At 50.6% G+C, this 22,050-nt stretch overlaps 1 protein-coding gene across 3 annotated transcripts in view; it reads left to right on the plus strand.

The window, feature by feature from the left end:
• The window catches only part of BTBD16 (BTB domain containing 16), a 45,813-nt gene that overhangs the window by 18,813 nt on the left and 4,950 nt on the right, over nt 1–22,050 (plus strand). For all 3 annotated transcript variants that reach the window (XM_058697995.1, XM_058697994.1, XM_058697993.1), the window contains exons 9-12: nt 660–790; nt 8,046–8,165; nt 19,660–19,751; nt 20,632–20,714. In XM_058697995.1, coding sequence (XP_058553978.1) covers nt 660–790; nt 8,046–8,165; nt 19,660–19,751; nt 20,632–20,714 — 426 coding nt within the window. The remainder of the gene's footprint in view (nt 1–659; nt 791–8,045; nt 8,166–19,659; nt 19,752–20,631; nt 20,715–22,050) is intronic.

Below are 22,050 nucleotides of genomic sequence, written 5' to 3' on the forward strand. Positions count from 1 at the left end.
CTAATGGTCTCATTCCCAGAGGAGAACACCACTGGATCCATCCTGATCAGGGTGACAGCTTCTAAGTGGCAGTGCTGGGCTCGAACCCCAGGCCATCTGATCCCTGCCTTCCTCTGTGAGGCTACCGTTGGCCTGGATGGGCACTCACCCCGTGAAACAGGCCCATCTGACCATGACGTCTGGTTCACTCACGATCGGCTGGTCCCAGTGCTCTCGTAATGGCAGCTAAGAACGTGCTAAGTGCCTATTTTGTCAAAGACAATAAGTGTCCCCACCGTCCATCAGTAACTAGAAAGTCACTCTGTGGGCAGTGTCTTTGCATTCTGGTCAACATTTTCCGGCCACTCTTGGCCTGGGAAGGACTGTAGCCCCCAGGACGTGCAAAGCGTACTGAGACCCTGCCAAGGTCCCTGGCCCTGGGAGAATCTTCCCACTTCCTTTGGACTTTGATGTCAGGGTATGTGCCCCCCACCAGCCTCAGCACTCCATCTGGGATACACCCTGCAGGCCCTTCCATGATCCGTGACTGACTTCAGCCCAGAGATTTCAGTGTGCAAGTCCTGTGGTCAGACCACCAGGCAGCATTGTCACAGGCCAGCAGAGGGCGCCAAGAGTTCAGGGATCGCTTTATCTATCCTTGGCTTTTCTTGCCTTCGCAGTACAAGGAAGAGCAGCTCACCACTGCCTGCGAGAAGTGGCTGGAAATGAACTTGGTCCCTCTGGTAGGGACACAGATCCACCTCCGGAAAATCCCGCAGGAGCTGCTTCACAGAGTACTGCGGTCCCCCAGGTCAGAACTGGTGCGCAGGGGTGCTATGCTGGGGGTGGGGGTGGGGTACCAGGAGCCGTCCCTGGGGTGGGCCTGGGGCAGCAGGGCCGGTCCTGGGAGGGGGGTGCTCCAGCGGGGTGCATCCACACCTCTGCTGGCCATGCCAGGTGTCCTACACGTCCTCCATCCCAAACTCCCCACCATCCGGAACAGCTGGCCGGGGTGGGGGCTGAAACGCAGGGCACTGTGGGTAGGGATGGGGACAAGATCCCTTCACGCTCCTTCACTGGGGTGAGGACCTTCTGGGTGCCCGCTGTCCTGTGACCCACATGGTGGTTCATTCAGTAATTGCCTACATAATGTTAAAAAATCCTGACATTAATATACACCCGCTGTGGAAAATGGAAAACAGGGAAACGCAGAAAACAGAAAATAAGCACTCTCGTCCTAAATTGATTCCTGCCTTTAGCCCTGAGCCCTCTCCTGAACAGATGTGACCCAGACACCAGACTCTCTGTTTGACGCTCGAGCTAAAACCCAACCCTAGGGGCCCCCACCGTGTGTTCCTTTAGCGGCTGATCAAACTGGAATCTTGGGGGGCCTTCTGAACATCACGTGGCCCTCCGCCCCGACTGCGTCAGTAGCACTTTCAGACCCAGCCCGTCTCCAAGGGCTTCTCTCCACAGGCACCAGCCAGAGATCTCCATCATCTGTTGTCTGGACCACTGCGGGGACCTCTGACTCAGGGTGTTGTGTCAGCTCTTGACCCCCTCCAAGAACATCTCTAGCCAAAGAGATTTTGGCGTGCCCACGTACCCCCAACATCTCACCGGCCGCGAGGCACCCACGGGGGCTACCTTGGATCTCAGCCCTGCCGAGCTCCTTGGTACCCACCAGTCTGCTCCCCTCCAGCCCATTTCCTAGAAACGTCCCCAGTTCTTGGCCTTTTAGGTTTATTTCCAGTGTTTTATCAATATGAAAGTAGTGCCTTGGTGACCTCCTTCAACGTACCTCCTTCTGTCTTCATCCCAGATATCTTCCCATATGAAATTTCTAGAAGTGACATTATTAAGTCAACAGGACTTTCTGGTTTTGTCACAGGTAAAAAGCATTCTAAAAAATATTCTATTTGAAAATAATTTCTAACAAATCAAGATGGCAAGAACAGTATAAAGAATATCTCTATACCCTTTACCCTATTTTGTTCAGTTTCTGCTATTTGTTTGATCATCTGCATCTGTAGGTGTAACTGTGTACCCACCTAGTTTTTCCTGAACCCTCCGAAAGCAAGTTGCACACATCATGTACCCTGTCTCCTAAATGCTTCAGTGTTTATTTCCTAACAGAAAGAACCTTTTAATGTAATCACAATGCAGTTGTCAACTTCAGGGAATTTAGCATTGATGTTAATGCCTTGACATGATTAGCCCAGTGCCGTCCTTTATAACATTTCTCCCCCCAGTGCGGGATCTGGTTTAGGATCACATATTGCATTTACTTGCCATGACTCTTTGGGACTCTTGAAAATGTTCTCGATACCCATTGCCAAGGTACCGAGATTGTTTTCCCTTTGGGTAGGTTTCAAAAGTGAGAAGTAAATTCCACTAAACATTTTAGCCATATGTTAGAAATGGAATGTTTACTCGTGGTCGTGTGGTGGAAAGCATCTGATATCAGAAATTAGATCTGCAAAGATTCATTCCACCGTTGGTTTGAATTTACTAAGTGGCTTGTGATGCCCTCGCACTTACAGAGAAATGTGGTTGGTAGAACAGAGTTCTGGTGTGGAGGGAGACCATATTAGCAGGAAGACCTCAGGAACCCAGTCCAGGAACACTTCTGGGGCCCTCGGGGGGGGGGGGGCACTCCTGGTGTCATTCTGCCCTACTCCCTGATGCTTTTCCCCAACCTCCGGCAGAGGAAAGGTTACACAACCGTGGAGGAAAAGGTAAACAAGGCATCCCTTAGACTTTTCGTAACACTGTCCCTCCCTTGGAAAGACTGAGCTGTCGCACCCTGGTAGTATTTGACCAAGAAAAGGGAAAAGTTGTCTGACCACAGCCAGAACCTTGGTGATGGAACAGGCCTTACAAAATGTCCACTAGGCAGGAAAAGAGGTCAAGCACCTTCCACGTCAAGCGTCTAGACTCACAAGCTTGGAGAGACATGACAGAGCTGGGAACTGGGTCCTGCTCCTCGGGCCCCTCCCCCAGGAGCTGTGTCCACACAACCCAGAGCCATCCCGGCAGCTGGAGGAGACCCTGTGTGGCCTTGAGCATGTCATGGGGCCCGTGTGCCTTGGAGAGACCGGGCTAACGGCTCCCAGACTCGTGTTCGTGTTCCCCGGGGCACATTCTCCTCACCCGCCCTGTTGATGTCCAGTGACCGCCTGCTTTAAAGCTGGAGGGAGGTGGGGAAAAGAGGGTGCTGGAAGACAGGGCCTGGCCACACCCCGTGCCCGGCGGGATTGTTAGACATTCACCCAGGCTCAGGTTCCTCATCTGGGCGCACTTGTTGGCTGGTGGATCTGGCACTTTGGACCGCAGCTAATGAAGAACAAACCTTTGGACGAGTTCGCTGTTACCGAGCACACTGGGGTATGTGTGCAGCCCTGTGCACTGTGCCTTTCAACCCCCACAACCCTATGTGATAGGTAGTTATTGCCCCTAAGATAAGAGGGACAGTAAAAGGCAGGGCTGGGCTCCAACCTGGGACTCAGGCTCCAGGGTCCAGGCTCACACCCTCCATGCTGCAACGTCTCTTCATTCGTCACAGAGACTAGGCTTCCCGGCAACCAGAACTCCACCAGATCTGGGTCGTCCTGGCAAGTCACGTGACGCCAGAGCAGCCGTGTGGCCACGCCAACCCTTGAGGTCAGGGATGGCGCATCCCCGGGGCCCAGGAAGGTACACTGTGGCCCACCCCCTGGTGTTTGGGTTTCTAAGCATCATCAGAACAACATCCTTCTCAGCAGGTGCTTCAACTTCTGGGCTGTTCACCTTCCCTTTCTGAAGTCCCTTTGACCTCAGCTCCCTTTGGGTTTTGCTCTCCATTTTATAAATGACCTCGCATAAAATACACACCGGCTTACTAGCCTCCAGGGCCTCTGGTTTTAATTTCTTTGCCTGGGCCTTGGGTTTTCAGTTCATTTTGTCTTCAGAGGTCACCACTAGGTTACCCTGTTCCACTAACTCTAATATTATGAAAGCTTCATTCCGAGTTTTCTGGAAGCCAAGCTCCTTGTAGACTCAGGAACATGGAAAACTTGGCAAGCTGTCTGGTTCCTATCAGCAGGAAGGCTGCCTTGCCGCCCCTGCAACGGGGGTGTGCCCACTTCTCCCTGGCTTCCTGTCAAGGACACCACACGTCTTGAGGGCTCAAGAATTCCCAAGAGAAGCCCCCCCTGTCCTCCACATCAGGCCTGTCCAACAGCTTTCCCACTAACATCTGGAACGCCACGGGGCATGGCTCTCAAACGTGATAGTTCCTGGGGCGCCTGGGGGGCTGAGTCTTAGGTTAAGTGTCTGACTTCGGCTCAGGTCATGATCTCGCAGTTTGTGAGTTCGAGCCCCGTGTCAAACTCTGTGCGGACAGCTCAGAGCCTGGAGCCTGCTTCAGATTCTGTGTCTCCCTCTGTCTCTGCCCCTTCATCACTGTCTCTCTCTCTCTCTCTCTCAAAAAAAGTAATAGTTCCTGAAGCTGGTGGTTCTCTGGCTAATCGCAACAATACCTACTAACTGTTGAGCGCTTGTTGCATACAGAGCACTCTGAGTGGGTTATCAGCCTAATTCCTATAGCCACCCAGTGAGGTGGGTACTGTTACCTGCTTTCTTACCTGTGGAATGGAGATTACGGGAAATGCAAAGATTGACCCAGGCTCCCTCCATGCAGCATGAGAAATGGGATTTGAATGCAGGTCCGGGCGGCCTCAAAACCCCAGGTCATTACCAGCCTAGCCCCTTTCTCCTTATTGATAATCAAGATCAGTAAGGATATTGATGGATCTATTTTTCATTGTAGAAAAAACTTTTAAATGTAGGAAGATCACAGTTGGGCCCACTTCCCAAAACGAACAGTGACATTTTGTCATAAGAAAGAAAACATTACCGGGGCGCCTGGGTGGCGCAGTCGGTTAAGCGTCTGACTTCAGCCAGGTCACGATCTCGCGGTCCGTGAGTTCGAGCCCCGCGTCGGGCTCTGGGCTGACGGCTCGGAGCCTGGAGCCTGCTTCCGATTCTGTGTCTCCTTCTCTCTCTGCCCCTCCCCCGTTCATGCTCTGTCTCTCTCTGTCCCAAAAATAAATAAAAAACGTTGAAAAAAAAAAATTTTTAAAAAAAGAAAGAAAACATTACCAATAAAGCAGGACTCGACTGTACACCCTCCCCAGCCTTATTCTTCTTCCACTCTCTCTGCCTCCCTCCCTCCCCAAAGACATTCAGACCATTGTCATGGGCTCGCGCGAACTCATCCGTGTGATTGTATTCTCACTACGTATATGTGTGTCCATAAATAACATTTTGCAAAGGCTTAAACTTCAAATAAATGTTCTCATAGTGACTTTAATGTTCTGCCGCTTTACCTTACTCACTAACGTGATGCGATGTGTTCTCTCCGCATTGATACTTACATATCTGATTAGCATTTTAAATTTGACGTTGTACAGGTTCCATAGAATGAATAGAGAGCGATTTTTCATTCCCTTCTTAATGGCCGTTTGATTTATTTTGCTTCATTTGTTGTCATGGCAATCGATGCTGCCGTGGGTACCCTTGTTCGTGGTTTCTTGTTTGCGTTGAGACGGCGTTCTCTATACTCAAGGGGGGGCCTTTATTATTTACGTACAATTTTCTCAAAAAAAAAAAGACCAACAGTGCCTTGTTAGAAGCATTCTCCTCTGAAAGAATAAATGCCAGTTGCCTCCCAATGGCTATTAGTGAGCCCCAGTAAACACAGGGAGAACAGCTCAGATGTTCCCCGAGGGAAGTTTAAGAACTCTGTAAGTCCTGTTTTGATTGAGGCCATCAGGGCTCTTATGTAAATGAAAATATGTCTGAGTGTCCTGAGCAGGAGCCAATACTTTCGAGTACTGGTACTTGTCCTAAAGACAGGGCTTTATTTGAACAATTACCATTCAAAATGAAAGTAAAACCAGAATCCTGATTCACGGAGCCCCAATTACTCCTCCTGTGTTGCTGCCTGTTCCTCTTTGGAGAGGTCCCAAAGAACCTTCTGGGCTTGGGAACCTTGGGCTTGGATTCTACACCGGGAGTCACGTAGCTCCCCAGCCCAGAGGTGGTTGGTGTCCCTGTAGAGTTCTATGTAGGCACATCATATCAAGTGGCTGTGACATCCGCCCTCCTGCCTCACTGTCATTGCCCAGACAGTGACAAATTTGGTCCTGTCTGGCCAGAGTCAAAGCCCATGCATCTGTAGGTAACCTGAAAACAGAGCAAAGAGACATTCTGTGATCAGAAATAGTGTCAAAGGTGGGTGGGTGACATTTCCATTGTTCTTTAGAGTCCCTACTTAGCTTGGGTCCCACCCACCAAGACCACTCAAAGTTGCGGGTGCAGAGGCCGTGACAGGTTTCGAAGCCAGTGTGCCATTCCTGTGGTCAAGACCGGAAATATCGAGGGGTTTAAGAAACACCGAAATGACTTCTCAGATAATCAAGTTGTTGGAGGCTGTTTAGAGAACCTCTTTGGGAAACACCCTTCCTTTACAGAGTTGACACCGTGGGGAGCGACACTCGCTCCTTCTCACCACTTGTTTCTTGATAAGAAGTCTCATGCCGCTGCAGGCCAAGCGTGGGTTCTGCAGCCAGGACCTGGCCCTGCCACTTACAAGTCCCAGCGGCCACTCATTAGCATGCTCCTAGGTGCCAGGCACTGCACTGAGCAAGCTGTACGTGTGTGGTCAGCTCGATGATGTCGACATCCCAACCCCCAGAGCCTGTGAATCTGTTAAGTTGCATGGCAAAGAGGAAAAACATTGCGGATGGATGATCTTGAGCTGGGGAGGGCGTCCTGGGTTACCCAGGTGGGCCCAGGATAATCACAAGGCTCCTTCCACATGGAAGAGGGAGGCAGGAGGATCAGAACCAGAAGGAGGTTGATTGGAAGGCACTGTGCTATTGGCTTGAGGGTGGAGGAAGGAGCCACAGGCCATGGGATGTGGGTGGCCTCTGGAAGCTGGAAAAAGCAAGGAAATAGAGCCTCCAGAAAGAAGGCGGCCCACCCCTGGATCTTAGCTCAGTGAGATCGATTTTTATTCTTCTGACCTCCACAACCGTAAGATAATGCATGTGTGTTGTTTTAAGCCCCTTGGTTCATAGCAGTTTGTTACCGCAGTGACAGGAAAACTCAGCATTGTCACTCATGTAGACTTTGAGCGTTGGCTGTCACCACTATCTGCAGATGAGGGCTAGTGGCTGGGGGGCCGCCCAGCAGCCTGCAGGAAGTTCCACAGCCAGCGTGGGGCTGAACGGAGCCACGCCAGGTCTGACCCCAGGATCCTGTGACCTTGGATAAGCTATTTAGCCCTCAGTCGGGGCTGGGACTAGAAGGTGATGAGTGAGGCACTAACCTCGGGTGCAAAATTTCAGGGGACACAAAACAACCCTCAGTCTTCAGATAAAGTATATTGTAGTGCAATACTTTAAAATCGACAGTAATGCAAAAAAACACAATGAATGAATGGGGCGCCTGGGTGGCTCGGTCGGCTAAGCATCTGACTGTTTATTTCAGCTCAGGTTATGATCTCAAGGTTCCGGGATGGAGCCTTGAGTCGGGCTCCATGCTGGGCATGCAGCCTGCTTGCGATGCTCTCTCTCTCTCCCTTTCCCTTCGCCCCTCCCCACCTCAAAACCCGCGCTGAACAAAATATTAAAATTTTAAGTAAACATAGGGCCAGTCTGAATTCACATATCCATATAAGGAATGTATCGCAACTTTGCAGGATTGCTGTGTGGAATTAAATGAAAGAAACATCCAAACACGTCTCACACACACCTGTCTGTGGTAAGGGCTCATTAAATGCTGCCCGTGGCTTTGGTGGCACAGCTGGTGGGCGTCAGGCTGCTGAGGGTCACATCCCAGCGCTGCCATTCACTGTCCCAGTGACCCTGAGAAGGTCACTTCATCTCTCTCTGGCTGAAGTGACCGACAGACTCGGGGGTGGTATTGCCTCAGACCTCAACTCACCTTTAACTTTCCGCTTTCTTACAAATCGTGTGAGATTTTGCTATTCCTGAAATGTCTTCTCTTATTTCGGCCAGGTTGTTCACTTTTGATGAGTTTCATCTTCTGAAAACGCTACTTTTGTGGGTCTTCTTGCAACTGAACCCCAAAGTGCAGACAGTTCCTGTGCGGGAAACGGTGCTGGCATTTTTTACCAGGTAACAGGACTTCGTGTTGTTTGATGAAACGCACGTACGCCGGGTTTCTGTACTCGTAATATCATGGAGGAAAAGCGTCAGTGACATGATTTTTGATAGCATCATCATCTAGAGTGCACAGAATGCAATTTTCTTTATGGGGCCTAAGATTTGGGGGTGTCCTTGAGCCGCTGGAAACGGCTCACATACTTGAAAACATGAATAACATGTAGGTGTGATCATAAGAGACACTCATGTGCTTCCGAACACGTTCTGTCCAGCAAAAGACATGCTATACGAGGTACTCCTTTTATTTAGAAAACTGTATTACCAAACCACACTGACCTTAAAAACATCGTATTTTATTTTATTTTTTTATTTTTATTTTCTTTTAACGTTTATTTATTTTTGAGACAGAGAGAGACAGAGCATGAACGGGGGAGGGTCAGAGAGAGAGGGAGACACAGAATCCGAAACGGGCTCCAGGCTCCGAGCGGTCAGCACAGAGCCCGACGCGGGGCTCGAACTCACAGACCGCGAGATCGTGACCTGAGCCGAAGTCGGCCGCTTAACCAACTGAGCCACCCAGGTGCCCCAAAAACATCGTATTTTAAATGTACCTGGGGACGCCTGGTGGATCAGTTGGTTAAGGGTCTGACTCTGGATTTCCACTCAGGTCACGATCTCATGATTTTTGGGTTTGAGCCCTGCATCGGGCTCTGCGCTGACAGTGTAGAGCCTGCTTGGGATTCTCTCTCTTCCTCTCTGGCCCTCCCCCACTCACTTGCACTCTCTCTCTCTCTCTCTCTCTCTCTCTCAGTAAGTAAATAAATAAACTTTAAAAAAGGTACCTAAATTGGACCAGGTTGTCCTCACTTATATTTCACAACAGCATATAAAATTCTGAATTTTCTGAACAAATGAAAAAGCATTTGAATGTACAAAAGTTTCATAGAATTAACTCAAGTTTCTTATCCTCTCTAAACTTATAAGTTCTAATAATTGCGCGTTCTAATAATTGCGTATCTCCAAATTTCAGTAAAAAATAACTACAGTTTAATGGACACCATTTAATTATGCTTACTAATTCTGATACGTGCTTCTTTTTTAAAATGTTTATTTTTGTGAGCGAGAGAGAGAGAGAGAGAGAGAGCATGAGCAGGGGAGGGGCAGAGAGAAAGGGAGACACAGAATCAATTAAAAGCAGGCTCCGAGCTGTCAGCGCAGAGCCCAATGTGGGGCTTGAACCCACGAACAGCGAGATCGTGACATGAGCGAAAGTCAGGTGCTTAACCGACTGAGCCACCCAGGTGCCCCGACGACAGCACTTTCTATTTGTAATCTCATTTCATCTGTAAAAGACTACGGGGCTTGCTTTGTCATTCCCATTTTACAGATGACTAAACTGAAGTGGAAATGAACTATCCTGTCAGAGATCACACAAGTGGTAAGGGACGGGGTCTGACTTGAACTTGGCCTGCGGAAATCCCAAGACACTTTGCTGCCCATTCCTAGAATGGCCGATTGGATATCCTCTCTTGTGTCCACTCAGCTGGTTCAGTAATAGCTCCCTGGGCGCTGTGTTCAGAAAGATCCTGAGGCTGCCTCTAGGTTCGGTGTTGTTGTTAGCAGGGGACTTGGAGTGCGCCTTCCCCTCCCCGTGCTGCCCTCTGCTGTGAGTGTTTTCTATCTGTCCTATCAAGAGTGCCCCCATTAGCAGTGGCAGCCTGGGCACAGGGGAGCGGGGTGGGTGGCAGGGCAAAACCGGTAGTTCATGGGCTCCCTTTCATGCCTCTTTACAAAGCTTCGATTAAAACTTTGTATGTATGCTCACATCACGCGAGCTGGCTGTGGAGTGTGGTGGCCCTGTAGCTACAGACAGTCCCAGGCGGGCCGCAGGGGGTCTGCCTGGAGGAAGTGACAGATGGCATCACTTTCATTGTCGGGTTTAGGCATCGGCCCCCCACCTCAGCAGGAATGGGGTTTCCAGGCACGATAAGGCGCGTTCAAGGGAGCGAAGAGGCCCCATTCCTTTTACACGTGTGAGTTTAGCAGATAAACACATCTTCCACCTATTCGTCAGTGGCTTGGCCTGATCAAGCCAAGTTCCGTTTGCGTTGTTCTGAAGCAGTGAATCCTTTTCTGGAACATCTGTGCACCATGTTAACTAAAGAGCCCATTTTTCCTGTCTCGTTATTTGGGGAAAGCGGTATTCAGTGCCAGGATGATATGCACTTTGCTTAGTTTCTATATAATTTGCTTTGAGCGCAAATGTTTTACTAACCACCCCCCACTCTTTTAATAGCCCAAGAGACACTTTTTCCAGTGAGTCATGCACAACCAGGAAAACTTGCTCTCTGGTTCCAGGTTAGCTTTCATACTGGGAATGTCTTAGAACCGGGAGGTAGGAAATGAGCTGGAATGTGGAAACTGTTTTTAATGCGGTAGAAACAGAGGGAATGAGGCTCTCAGGGGGTGGCCCCCTGCTGAGAGGAGGGTGCGGCCCGGTTTTCCTGAGCTGGAGTCCCAGGGCTCCTCCTCACTATCATTAGCTTTTCCATTCCTCTTGAACCTACGCTGGTTGCCTCTTGACCTCACACCTCCCACACCTGGCATTTCCCAAGCCCCCGATGCTACATTGTTCCTTGTTGGAAACCATTTGTGAGTTTCCCTTTGGTCCCAGTATCTTCTACTGGGGGGCCCCGTGTTCTCTGACTGCAGCACAGCGGGGGACTCCCAGCAGCCTGTGCGCCTGCCTTCCCTCCCGCTTCCCCGCCAGCAAGCTTGGTGCCCCAGGGAGAACAGACAGATGGTCTGGGCCTCGGGGCTCTTCCCCTGCAGCTGTCCAGGCGCACCCCCGACTCTGAGGACCACGTGCCCATTTTTAGGATTGTGGGCGACTCTCCTCTCATCCCAGCTCGCTCTTCTGCCCTAGAACAGTGGCACCTTTAAGGTGTTCCCTCATCCATGGCCTCCGCCTCCCAAATGTGTGTCCCCTGAGCCTCCAGACTCAGCCTAGGGATCAGCACTTGCTTCTCCTGCTAATGTAACTCCCACCCGTTCTGCCCCCGCTGCCAGTCTGTCCACGGTGGGGCCTCCCCTGAGAGCCTCTCTGACCCCTGAGAGCCTGACGACCACTGATGTCCCCCGGGGACATCATGAGCAGCTTCAAGGAAGGGTCTGTGGGCCTTTATCACACCCCTAGCTTGTCTGGCACCGTGCTGTGCATGGAAGAGCTTCTGAAGGATGAGTTTCCAGCAATCGCTTTTTTTTTTTTTTTTAACATGTATTTATTATTGAGAGACAGAGCATGAGCATGGGAGGGGCAGAGAGAGAGGGGGACACAGAATCCGAAGCAGGCTCCAGGCTCCGAGCTGTCGGCACAGAGCCCGACCTGGGGCTCGAACTCACAGACCACGAGATCATGACCTGAGCTGAAGTCGGAGGCCCAACCGACTGAGCCACCCAGGCGCCCCCAGCAATCGCTTTGTGTGGCTTGGTTCCCCTCACGGAAGCGGGTTGTAATATGCTGATGCAAAATTCAGAGAACACTTTGTCTGTAACAGGGTCTGTAGCCAGATGACTGATGGCGGGTGCCTGCTTGGTGTTCTAGACAAGGAAGGGTTCCAAGGCTTTCTGTAGGCTCGGGGAGAAATAACGTCTCGGTTGGTTAGTGATGTCTACCCCGGACATGGCACTGGGTACTGGGTGCCTTGCTCCGTGTTTACTGTCCCTTCCTGCGGATCCCCGGGGCTGCCCCGCAGCAGGGCAGGGTCTTGGGGCTGCTGGCCCAGAGGAGCTGGTGGCCTGAAGGCTGGAGCTGCGAGAAGGCACTTCTGCTCTTAGTGGAGGAGGGAGGCTGCCGGGAGTCACAGCCAGCGTGGGCCAGAGTCGGGTCACCAGGGGAGCTGACCTTCACGGCTCAATGAGGCACCGAGGGGAACAGCTGGTCAGGTCTCTGTGGCCACGGGACATGCCAGGGACGCTAAAAGATGAGGCAGAGGAGTAGACCCCCTGGGAGACAGTTCATAGGCTTCGGAACGAGGATCAAGGAAGCTGAGTCTTTGGCCCGGTTTTTAAAGTTACGTGTATTGATGAAAGAGTGTAAATGACAGAGTGATCTATGAGGGATCTCCCAGTGGTCAGAGTGGACATCTTGAGGCCACCACAATATGGGGACTTCCCAAATGGGACCATACTTTTGTAACGTGCAGCAGTGGGACAAGTGGCCCGAACACAAGCTAGTGGAGCCCTGTGAGCCACTGGAAACAAGGCCACGCTGCAGCCGTGCCTGTGGCCTTGGCCGGCCTGGCGCCCGCATCGGAGGGTTTGGAACGGTAATTGAGTAAAAGTAGGGGCGCTTTTACTCAAAGTGGGTAAAAGTCGGGTGGCTCAGTCGGCTTGCATCCAGCTCTTGATTTCAGCTCAGGTCATGAACTCACGGTTTCGAAAGCTCGAGCCCTGCATCAGGCTCTGCCCTCACAGCAAGGAGCCGGCTCGGGATTCTCCCTCTGTCTCTGCCCCTCCCTTGCTCGAGCTCTCTGTCTCTCTCAAGATAAATAAATAAACTTAAAAAAAATTTTTTAAATAGATCAGATGCCCCTTTTCTTACCTGTCTTAGCCAGGTCTGGAAGGCACACTAGGAGTGAAGGTATTTGAACAGTCGACCCCAGTACCAGCAATGCCTGCAAATAAAGACATATGTCCAAGCCTTGTTTATTCTCCCAGGTTCTTTCATTCTTTGATTTTTTTTTTCAAGTTTTTATTCATTCTACCGGTAGTTATAGAACATGCACTCTATGCCAGAGACCCTGACAGAAAGCTGAAGGGGAAGTTTCTCTACCTAGCCAGACACGTACAAACACTTTGCAACTTATTTTCATGGCTGAGTATAACGGCATAGGAGGGGAGCATTCATACACACACACACACACACACACACACACGCACACACACACACGCACACGCCCCTTGGCCCCCACAGTCTGTTTTCTGGCAGTGGTTAATTTAGAAAAACAAATAGACCGGCCAGAATTAAATTTAACATTTCCTTGTAGGAAAAACAAAAAATGTAAGCAAAGCTTACACAGATCCACAGAGGAGAAGTCATCCTTTCTTTCCACTTAGCAGTCTGAGAAGTCCAGGAAAACTGTAAAAACTCATCAATTGGAGTAGGGCCAGAGGCAGGCAAGTTTTTCACTTTTTTAAAACTGCATTTTTTTTTAAGTTTATGTATTTATTTTGAGCGAGAAGGTGGGGAGCAGAGAGAGGGAGACAGCAGGTTCCCAGCCGTTAGCACATAGCCGGAGGGGGCGCTCAATCCCGCGACCTGTGAGATCATGACCTGAGCGGAAATCAAGAGTCAGACACTTAACCGACTGAACCACCCAGGCGCCCCAAAGGTACATTTTTAACCAAAGTATAAAATACATACAGAAAAGTGCACAGACCTTAAGTGGATTTCCGCAAAGCTCACACATCTGTGTCAGCAGGGCCCAGACTGAGGGACAGACTCGACCAGTCACCTAAAGTGTCTTATCTCAGTCCCCACCTTTCCCAGAAAAAGGAAAACAACATCCAGGCTTCCTTTACTTTCCAGATGTCTTGGCTGCTTTTGAACTTTGCGTAAACAGAATCTTACAATATACACTTCTTAATGTCTGCCTTCCCTTTCACTCAATAACGTATCTATAAAATCCGTCCAGGGAGGAACAGCCAGGGAAGGCAAGGGACTTGCTCAGGGTCCTTCTGCAATGAATTGGCAGAGGGTCTTCTAGATCTTTGGACACGTCCTTTTATTCTATTTTTTTAAGTCCGTTTATTTATTTTGAGAGAGAGAGACAACATGAGTGGGGAAGGGGCAGAAGAGAGGGAGAGAGAGAGAATCTCAAACAGGCTCCACGCTGCCAGCACAGAGCTCAATGTGGGGCTCGAACCCATGAAACTGTGAGATCATGACCTGAGCTGAAACCAAGAAATGGACACTTAACCGACTGAGCTACCCAGGCACCCCCACATCCCTTTCTTTTAAGATTCTCCAGATTGTAATTCTGGCCCTTAACTGATTTGTTAATCACTAAGTGGGTCCTTCTTAGACACAAGGATGGGTCCCAGCAATGGGCTTACAACCTTTCCTGAAGGAGGTCACTGAAAACGGTCAGTGAAGCCATTTTCCGCATGATCCCAACGCCTGGATTTCCCTGGCCGCTGCTGCTGAGTCTCCCCTCCTTCCTGGGGCCTATCCAAATCTGATCCAACCTTGACAGCACTAGCCGAGGACTCCTCCGGGAAACCTTCCCAGATCTCACTTGCGTACAGGACAGATTCCTCCTCTGAGCTCCTCTGTGTAGAGGGAACGAGCGCATGTGCTGACTGGGTGGGTGGGCACTGACCTGACAAACCCAGCTCCATGTTCCCCCCAGACCCTGAGGGGGGAGCCTTGGAGGAGAGCCACCATGCCACGGCCTGCGCCCCTGACCCCTGAGCCTGCTGATGTCTCCAGGGAGACGCTCTGTGATCCTATGTGCTGGGGCGGCCAGAAGCCACGCATCTACTGTGATTAATTAGTGGCATTTGAAATGTGGCAACAGAGTCATCATGAAACTGGGCACCCCTGGTGTGAGAACTCTCATCTCTTAACCGGAACATTCATTTTGAAATATCCCATGAGTCACGGACATGAGCGCCATTAAATTGGTCTCAGATTAGCCAAGCCCTATAGAGGGGGGTAGGTATATTTGGGGACAACGGGGTTTCCCGTCGCTGGACTTTGGTGTTTCTTGCCTTTTTTAAATTTCTTCTTTTGCTCTGACCACATTGCCTCTGCTCCGCTAGAGTCTGGCTTTCTGGAAGCTGAATCTCCTTTCTTTTCAAGGTCCCTAAATATTACCCCCATTCCTTACTAACTTTTCACTTCGGTCACATGGCTTCTTGGCTTGCCACCCAAATGGGGCGGACCCAGTGTGTCATCTTCAATGAGAGTAGAGACGTGGAAGGAGCCCAAGAAGTGTAGAGCGTCCAATGCAAGAGGTCCCTCCAGAGGGCAGCTAAGGTTCTCGTTACACAGGATTTCTAGACCCAGTTCTGCCGTTGGGCAAAGGTTAGGACGGACTTTCTTGTCAAGATGACATCGAACTGGGTCTCAATGAATGTCTAGTAGGACTTGACCCAGCAAATAAGCGTGGCAACAGCAAGGGGGCCCATAGCACAGGAAACCCAACCTGGAGCAGTCTGGTCTGTGTGCACACGTGTGTGCGTGTGTGTGTGTGTGTGTGCATGTGTGCACGTGTGCGTGCATGTGCTGGGGCGGGACAGCTGGCGTTCCTTGAACAGACACATGGGCGCATGGAGGGAGGGGATGGCAGGACGGAGGCTGCTGAGTTGGCGGGATCGACTCCTCATCCAATTCATTCACTCAACAAATTGCAAGCCGGCTGAGCGCCAGGCCCTGCGAGAGGCGCCGAGAGGACAAGAGCAAACAGAACAGATGCCAAGCCCCAGCTTCGCGGCGTTTACGACCTCGGAAGCAGAGACAGACAATACGTTCAGTGAATAAGATGCATGTTAGCAGATGGTGGCCCTGAGTCTGGGTCCCGCTCCTGTCACAAGCCGGCTGGAAGTCTTTGGACGAGAACCTGACCTTTCTGCAGGGACATTAGCAAGACCCATGTATCAGGCGCAAGTTTGTTCGGACTCGAAGAAAAGGCCCTTGGCGGGAGGCGCTGAAAGGCAGTGACATCTGATAGGTGACAGTGGGAGCGGCCATCAGAAGTGTTTCACTTACCGCACCGTGGGGTTAAGAGGCTAGAGGATGGGCTCGTGGTTGCTGGCTTTCTGAAGGCACCCAGGTCTATACTGAGGGACGGCTGGAAAAAAGCCGTGTGCCCTTCTCATCACGAGGTATTGCCTCAAAGAGTGCAGTTTTTTTTTTCACGCTTCACCTTAAAATTTAAAACTACTATTTCAAATATTTTTTCACAGAAATGAAGTAATGTTTTAATCCTAGTTCTTTTTTATGATAGTAAAGTATTAAGATAAAATTGGCCTTGTTAGGGGCGCCGGGTGGCTCTGTCCGTCGGTTAAGCCGCCGACTTTGGCTCAGGTCATGATCTCGCAGTTCGTGAGTTCGAGCCCCACGTCGGGCTCTGTGCTGACAACTCAGAGGCTGGAGCCTGCTTCCGATTCTGTGTCTCCCTCTCTCTCTGCCCCTCCCCCACTGGCACTCTCTCTCTCAAAAAAAAATAAATAAACATTAAAATTTTTTTAATTAAAAAAAAAGATAAAATTTGCCATTTTAACTACTTTTATGTGTGTCATTGAGTGGCAATTAAGTACATTCACACTGTGGTGCAACCATCCCTGCCTTCCATCTCCAGAACGTTTTTATCTTTCCAAACTGAAACTTTATCCGTTGAACAATTAACGGATCTCCATTCCCCTGTCCCCCTGCCCCTGGCAAGCACAGTACTCCTTCTGCTTCCATAAATTCAACTCCTCTAGGAACCTCACGTAAGTGCAATCACATAGAATTTGTTCTTCCGTGTTGGGCTTATGTCCCTGACCGTAAAGTCTCCAAGGCTCATCCATGGAATATCATGTGTCAGAATTCCAAAGTGGATATTTTAAGGCTAAAATTTGAGGTGCTGGGGTCATGGGGCCCTGAGTCAGACACACAGGAAGGATAAATGACGCCGACGGATGACAGGATGGGGGAAGTGAGAAGGTTGTGGCTAAAAGCAGCTCTAAAATTACGACTGGTGCCAGTCAGAGGGACACTTGTCCTGGGCATTGCCTTTCAGGAAGTCTGGAGGGGGGGGGGGCGTTGTCCCCGGGGCCCTTGAAAGCAGGACCCAGAGCCAACCTGGGCATGTCTTTCAGTCTCAGGGACCTATGAACTGTCCTCCCCAAAGGGGTCATGCCCCAAGCGTTTCTTGAAGACCTGTAGGAGGCAGACACTATGGCCTGACGTTTGTTCCAGAAAAGTCAGTGCTAAACCCACAGGGATCTTTGCCCGGATGGCATTGAGTGCCAGGGGAAGCCAGGCCAGCATTTGATCCCACCAACAGAGCCGGGCAAAGAGGCCCCCCAGCTTTGTGTTAGCTTCCTGTCACATTGGGTTGGGGTAATGAGCCCATCATCGGGCCAGAGAGTAGAGGATGCCTCTGCCTTCAGACGGTGGAGAGGAGCCGGGTTCGATGGAAAACGCACTGAGCTGTTCTCAGGAGGCCTAGGTAGAGTCCTGGCTCTGCAACAGTCGGCCTCACCCATCTCCAAGGGCAGGGCTGTGTGCATCGGTTCAAGGTGCTGGACCACATTCCTCCAATGCTTTCAGATTTTAGAAAATCAACAGCTGAAGCCACTGTCTTCTTCCTCTGAGATGGCCCAAGGCTTGGGCAATTCAGAGGCTGGCAGTGACAATGAATGCCACCAAAAACAACTCCATGCCCTTGGACAGCTTGAGTCCAGGTCACTTTCCCAGGGACGAGAGGACAGTGGTGGTAATCACGAGGTACGGAGTGCTTGTGGGGCATCGGAAGCTGTGCCCAGCACCATCACCTTTACTCTTCCTTGATACCCATGGAGACACACGTGGCCGTTGTCCCCACTTGACAGAGAAGGAGATTGGAGCTCAGGGAGGCTCAGTCACGTGACTGATGGCCAGCTGGTCCAGGACCGGAAGCTAGTCCAAGCTCACGGAAGCATGATTAGACAACAGATGAGCAGACTCATGACCTCGTAAGTCAGCCACCACCGGTGCCACTTTCCTGTGACCCAGAGGGATCTTAAAGTCCAATCACCTGTCTCCACAAAGCTCTTTCCCGAATCCTCTGGGAAGGGAGGTCTGTCGGGAGAGTTCCTGGCTGATGGGCTGTCGGGTCCGAGCGCCTCTTCCAGGGAGACTCTGCGGCTTGGCTTCCTGTACCCTCCCAGCAGCCGTCCCACAAAGCTGCAGAGTTGGTGCCTGGGGGCTTCTGAGTCGCAGGGGACGTGCTGTCCTCAACCGTTCAGCTTTCTGGGCTGAAAGTGTCTCTAACCAGCAGCTCCAGCAAGTGCTCCCTTCTTAGGGCAGTACCAGAACGTAGGTGCCCTTGCCGGGGACGCAGGCTCATTCCCTAGAGCACTCGGCTGGAGGGGACTGTGCCAGCTCGGCCCCTTCTTCCCTCCGTGACACCTACACCCAGTATGATGTCACCTAGCTTGTTCCTCCGTTAAATGGTGAGAGAGAGGCAGGAAAGGGAACAAGCGAGTCTTATCCGTCCACTTGCTTCGTGATGAAGACATCACGTTCTCTGGGTACCGGCCCGGCCTACACTAGCCCAGCTACATGTGCGCAGGCTGACGGAGGGCGGGTTCCGGGATCAGTAGAACTGTACTGTGCCTGAAAGCATCAGCATTCCTTTATTTACGCCTGATCTGTCTACCACCAGAGACTGGCACCCAGTGGCATCTAACAAATAATCACTGAATTGAATCAACTCATTTGTCTTTGTGCCCCTCTCCCACCCCATGCGCCTCAGCATCCCTAAACTAGCTCCTGGGACCGCGGACACGGAGGGTCCCAGAAATTCCTAGGACTTCTGAAAGCAAATGGTCCTTAGCAGGCTGGCGGGCACCTCCAGCAGGACACGGGGCCAATGGTGCATTCAGTCTGGCTGAGACAGGGTGTGATTTGAACATCACTCTTGATTCATGGAAAAATAATCTGCGGGCGCCCTTGGCTGGTCTCATACGGATCTGCCTTGAGGGAATGACTTTGCGTTTCCAAAGGGACTCAGAAAAATTACTCCCGTTGTCCCCATTGATGAAACGTGACGAAACAAGTTGTTGCAAAACAAGAATGGTGAATGTGTGTCTGCGTGTATGCGTGTTCGCAAAGGGAATCTGATCTCAACCCAGCCCTGACCTTCAGCACGGATGGAAATTAACTGGAGCTTAGTACCGACGGTAACTGCAGAACAGCTACTGAAATTCGTCACCCCGCTTTCCTTCTTTTTAACCCTACCAGAAGGCACTTTTGAAGGACCTAAGTTGGTCACTATTGAAAGGGCAGCTTGTGTAGAGGAGGAGTACAAAGTCCTGCGTTCAAGTCCTAATTGAGCCTTTGTTTTTTCATCCGTAAAATGGAGCCCATGACACCTGCCCTGTCTGGCCCGCAAGAAGTTTGTGAGGCTCAAGTGAGAAAATGTATCTCGAAACCCTCCATAAAGTAACATATGTTACCGCCAGTCACTTACTTCATCAGTATGTGCTGTGTACCTGCTCTGTACATAGTGTGGCAATGGATGGCAAGGGACTAGGACCAGTGTCTCGTTATCACCTGTGGGGTCAGCCTTCACCCAGCCTGTCCCAGCTGCCCTCTGCTTCCGCACGCCTCACCCATCCAGAGAGAACCAAGCACATCTACCCCTGACGGGTGAAACCACTAGTCTCTTTGACACGACTCTCGTTAGCCCTCGCCAATTCCAGAAAGGAGGTTTAATGACAGTCTCTTGTTCCTCTTTGCACCTCTGCTCAGCTTCTCCAGGAAGAATTCCTTTCTGGATCAGGACACGGGACAGAGCTTGGTGCCACTTTTCCTTTGCCTGCGCCTGCACGGCATCATCAAAGGTAAGCCCTGCCTGAGTGAGTGCATCTGGGAAGGCCCTTGGGGACCCGCCCCACCCTCAGCAACTCCCAGGAAATACCCCACAGGCCTTTCCAAAGGAATCAGCTGGGATATGGCATGGTCACCTCCAAGTTGTGTGACTTTGGGAAAGTCACATAACTGCCTGGTCTCAGTGTCCCAGTCTGTAAAATGGGGGATAGTCAGAGCTTCCGTGAAATATGATATTGGATGAAGGGACTTATGGATTGTGAAAGTATGTGCAGCCTCCAAGGGCTGTGTTATTGTCATCTAGCCACGTGCCCTGCATCTTAGAGCGGCGTCCCCTCCAGGTCACTTGCTCCGTGGCTGGGGAGGAGACTCCGGGTCTGTGCGCCAGACCTGGCTTTCTCAGCCTCCTGCGCTGGGCCTGGGGGAAGGCATCTGTGACTTGGAAAGAGGAGGAAGCCCCCTGGGGAGTGTGTTTTGGGGCTGCCCGGGTGCCCCCCCTCCCAGACCTTTGTGAATAAAAGCACATTTGGGAAAGTTTTCAAAGCCATTTCCAATTATCCAGATAAAACGCATAGCTTTAAAACCCAGGAATGGTTGATGGACCCCAGGTAGTTTTGTCCAAGTTGCTTCTAGAGGCTCCCAAAGACACTGATGATCCGAACTCAGCCCTCCCTTCCTGGGCAGGATTTCGGCCAGGGGGCCTTGAACACCCTGGGGGAAAGTGCTCTGTGCCGGTCCACTTGGGCTCCATGCACCTTGTGACCCCCGGGGGGCCCTGGCCAGGCCCTCTAATCCTCAACCCTTGACTTCCTCCTTTTTCTCTCTGCAAATCAGACTTCTGCGGCTCTGTTATGAATAAATCTATAAAAATGTTCTCTTTGTGTTTCTTCCAAGGCAAAAATCTGGAGGAGTTAAGGCACATTAACTTCTTCCCGGAGTCCTGGCTGATCCGGGTTACAGCCAACCATTACCACGCAGTGAGTTGCCAGCTCAGCAAGGAAACAATTATTGCAATTTATTGCTTTTCTGACCTGGCTTTCTCTGGAGACGTGTTTTGCATTTGAAACCTCTGAGCCTTTGAGGTCGGGATGTTTCTGGCTCCTCCTTCAGGGGAGTGGAGAGATTCAAGCCTGGCGGGGAGGGGGGGGGGGGAGGGAGGGAGGAGGCTTGGGCGGAGCCAGGTGCTTCGGGCATGTGCACTGTTGACCTGGAGAGTGAGGGGGGGTCTGGGACTACTGGCTGCCCCGCCCTCCTGGCCCAGCCCCGCCCCCCCCATGGACACATACGTAACCTGTGCTTGTTACTGAAATTTTTTTTATTAATTTTATTTTTTTTAAATTTACATCCAAATTAGTTAGCATCCAGTGCAACAATGACTTCAGGAGTAGATTCCTTAGTGCCCCTGACCCATGTAGCCCCTCCCCCCTCTCACCCTCCCTCCAGTAACCCTCAGTTTGTTCTCCATATTTGTGAGTCTCTTATGCTTTGTCCCCCTCCCCGTTTTTATATTCTTTTTGTTTCCCTTCCCTTATGTTCATCTGTCTTGTCTCTTAAAGTCCTCATACGAGTGAAGTCATATGATTTTTGTCTTTCTCTGACTAATTTCGCTTAGCATAATACCCTCCAGTTCCATCCACGTAGTTGCAAATGGCAAGATTTCATTCTTTTTGATTGCCGAGTAATACTCCATTGTGTGTATAAATCACATCCTCTTTATCCATTCATCCATCGTTGGACATTTGGGCTCTTTCCATACTTTGGCTGTTGTTGATAGTGCTGCTATAAACATGGGGGTGCATGTGTCCCTTCGAAAGAGCACACCTGTATCCCGTGGATAAATGCCTAGTAGTGCTATTGCTGGGTCGTAGGGTAGTTCTCTTTTTAGTTTTTTGAGGAACCTCCATACCGTTTTCCAGAGTGGCTTCACCAGCTTGCATTCCCATGACATTTTTTAAATGCAGAGAAACTGAATGAAAGAAAAGACATACCCCTCAGACCCATCACCCAAAGACAACCTACAACCACTACTAAGATCTCGTTGTGTTTTACTGGCCGCAAACTCTTCCACCAAGAACATCTGCTATATAAACAACACTACTTTGCCTCTCTTTTAGTGCAGAAAATTTGCCACGCTCCTATTTGTTAACTATTAGACATGGCTGTAGGCTGAACATATTTGCACGTGATGGTTTATTTTACTATCCTTAGAATTACTTTCTTGCAGGAGATTGTCAAGAACAGAAAATACTGGCCCAAAAAAGGAATGTTCATTTTTGTTCTTGATATGTAGTAACAGTTTGGGACCAAAACGCT

The sequence above is a fragment of the Neofelis nebulosa genome, chromosome 13 (genome assembly GCF_028018385.1).
Source record: "Neofelis nebulosa isolate mNeoNeb1 chromosome 13, mNeoNeb1.pri, whole genome shotgun sequence".
Lineage (NCBI taxonomy): Eukaryota > Metazoa > Chordata > Mammalia > Carnivora > Felidae > Neofelis > Neofelis nebulosa.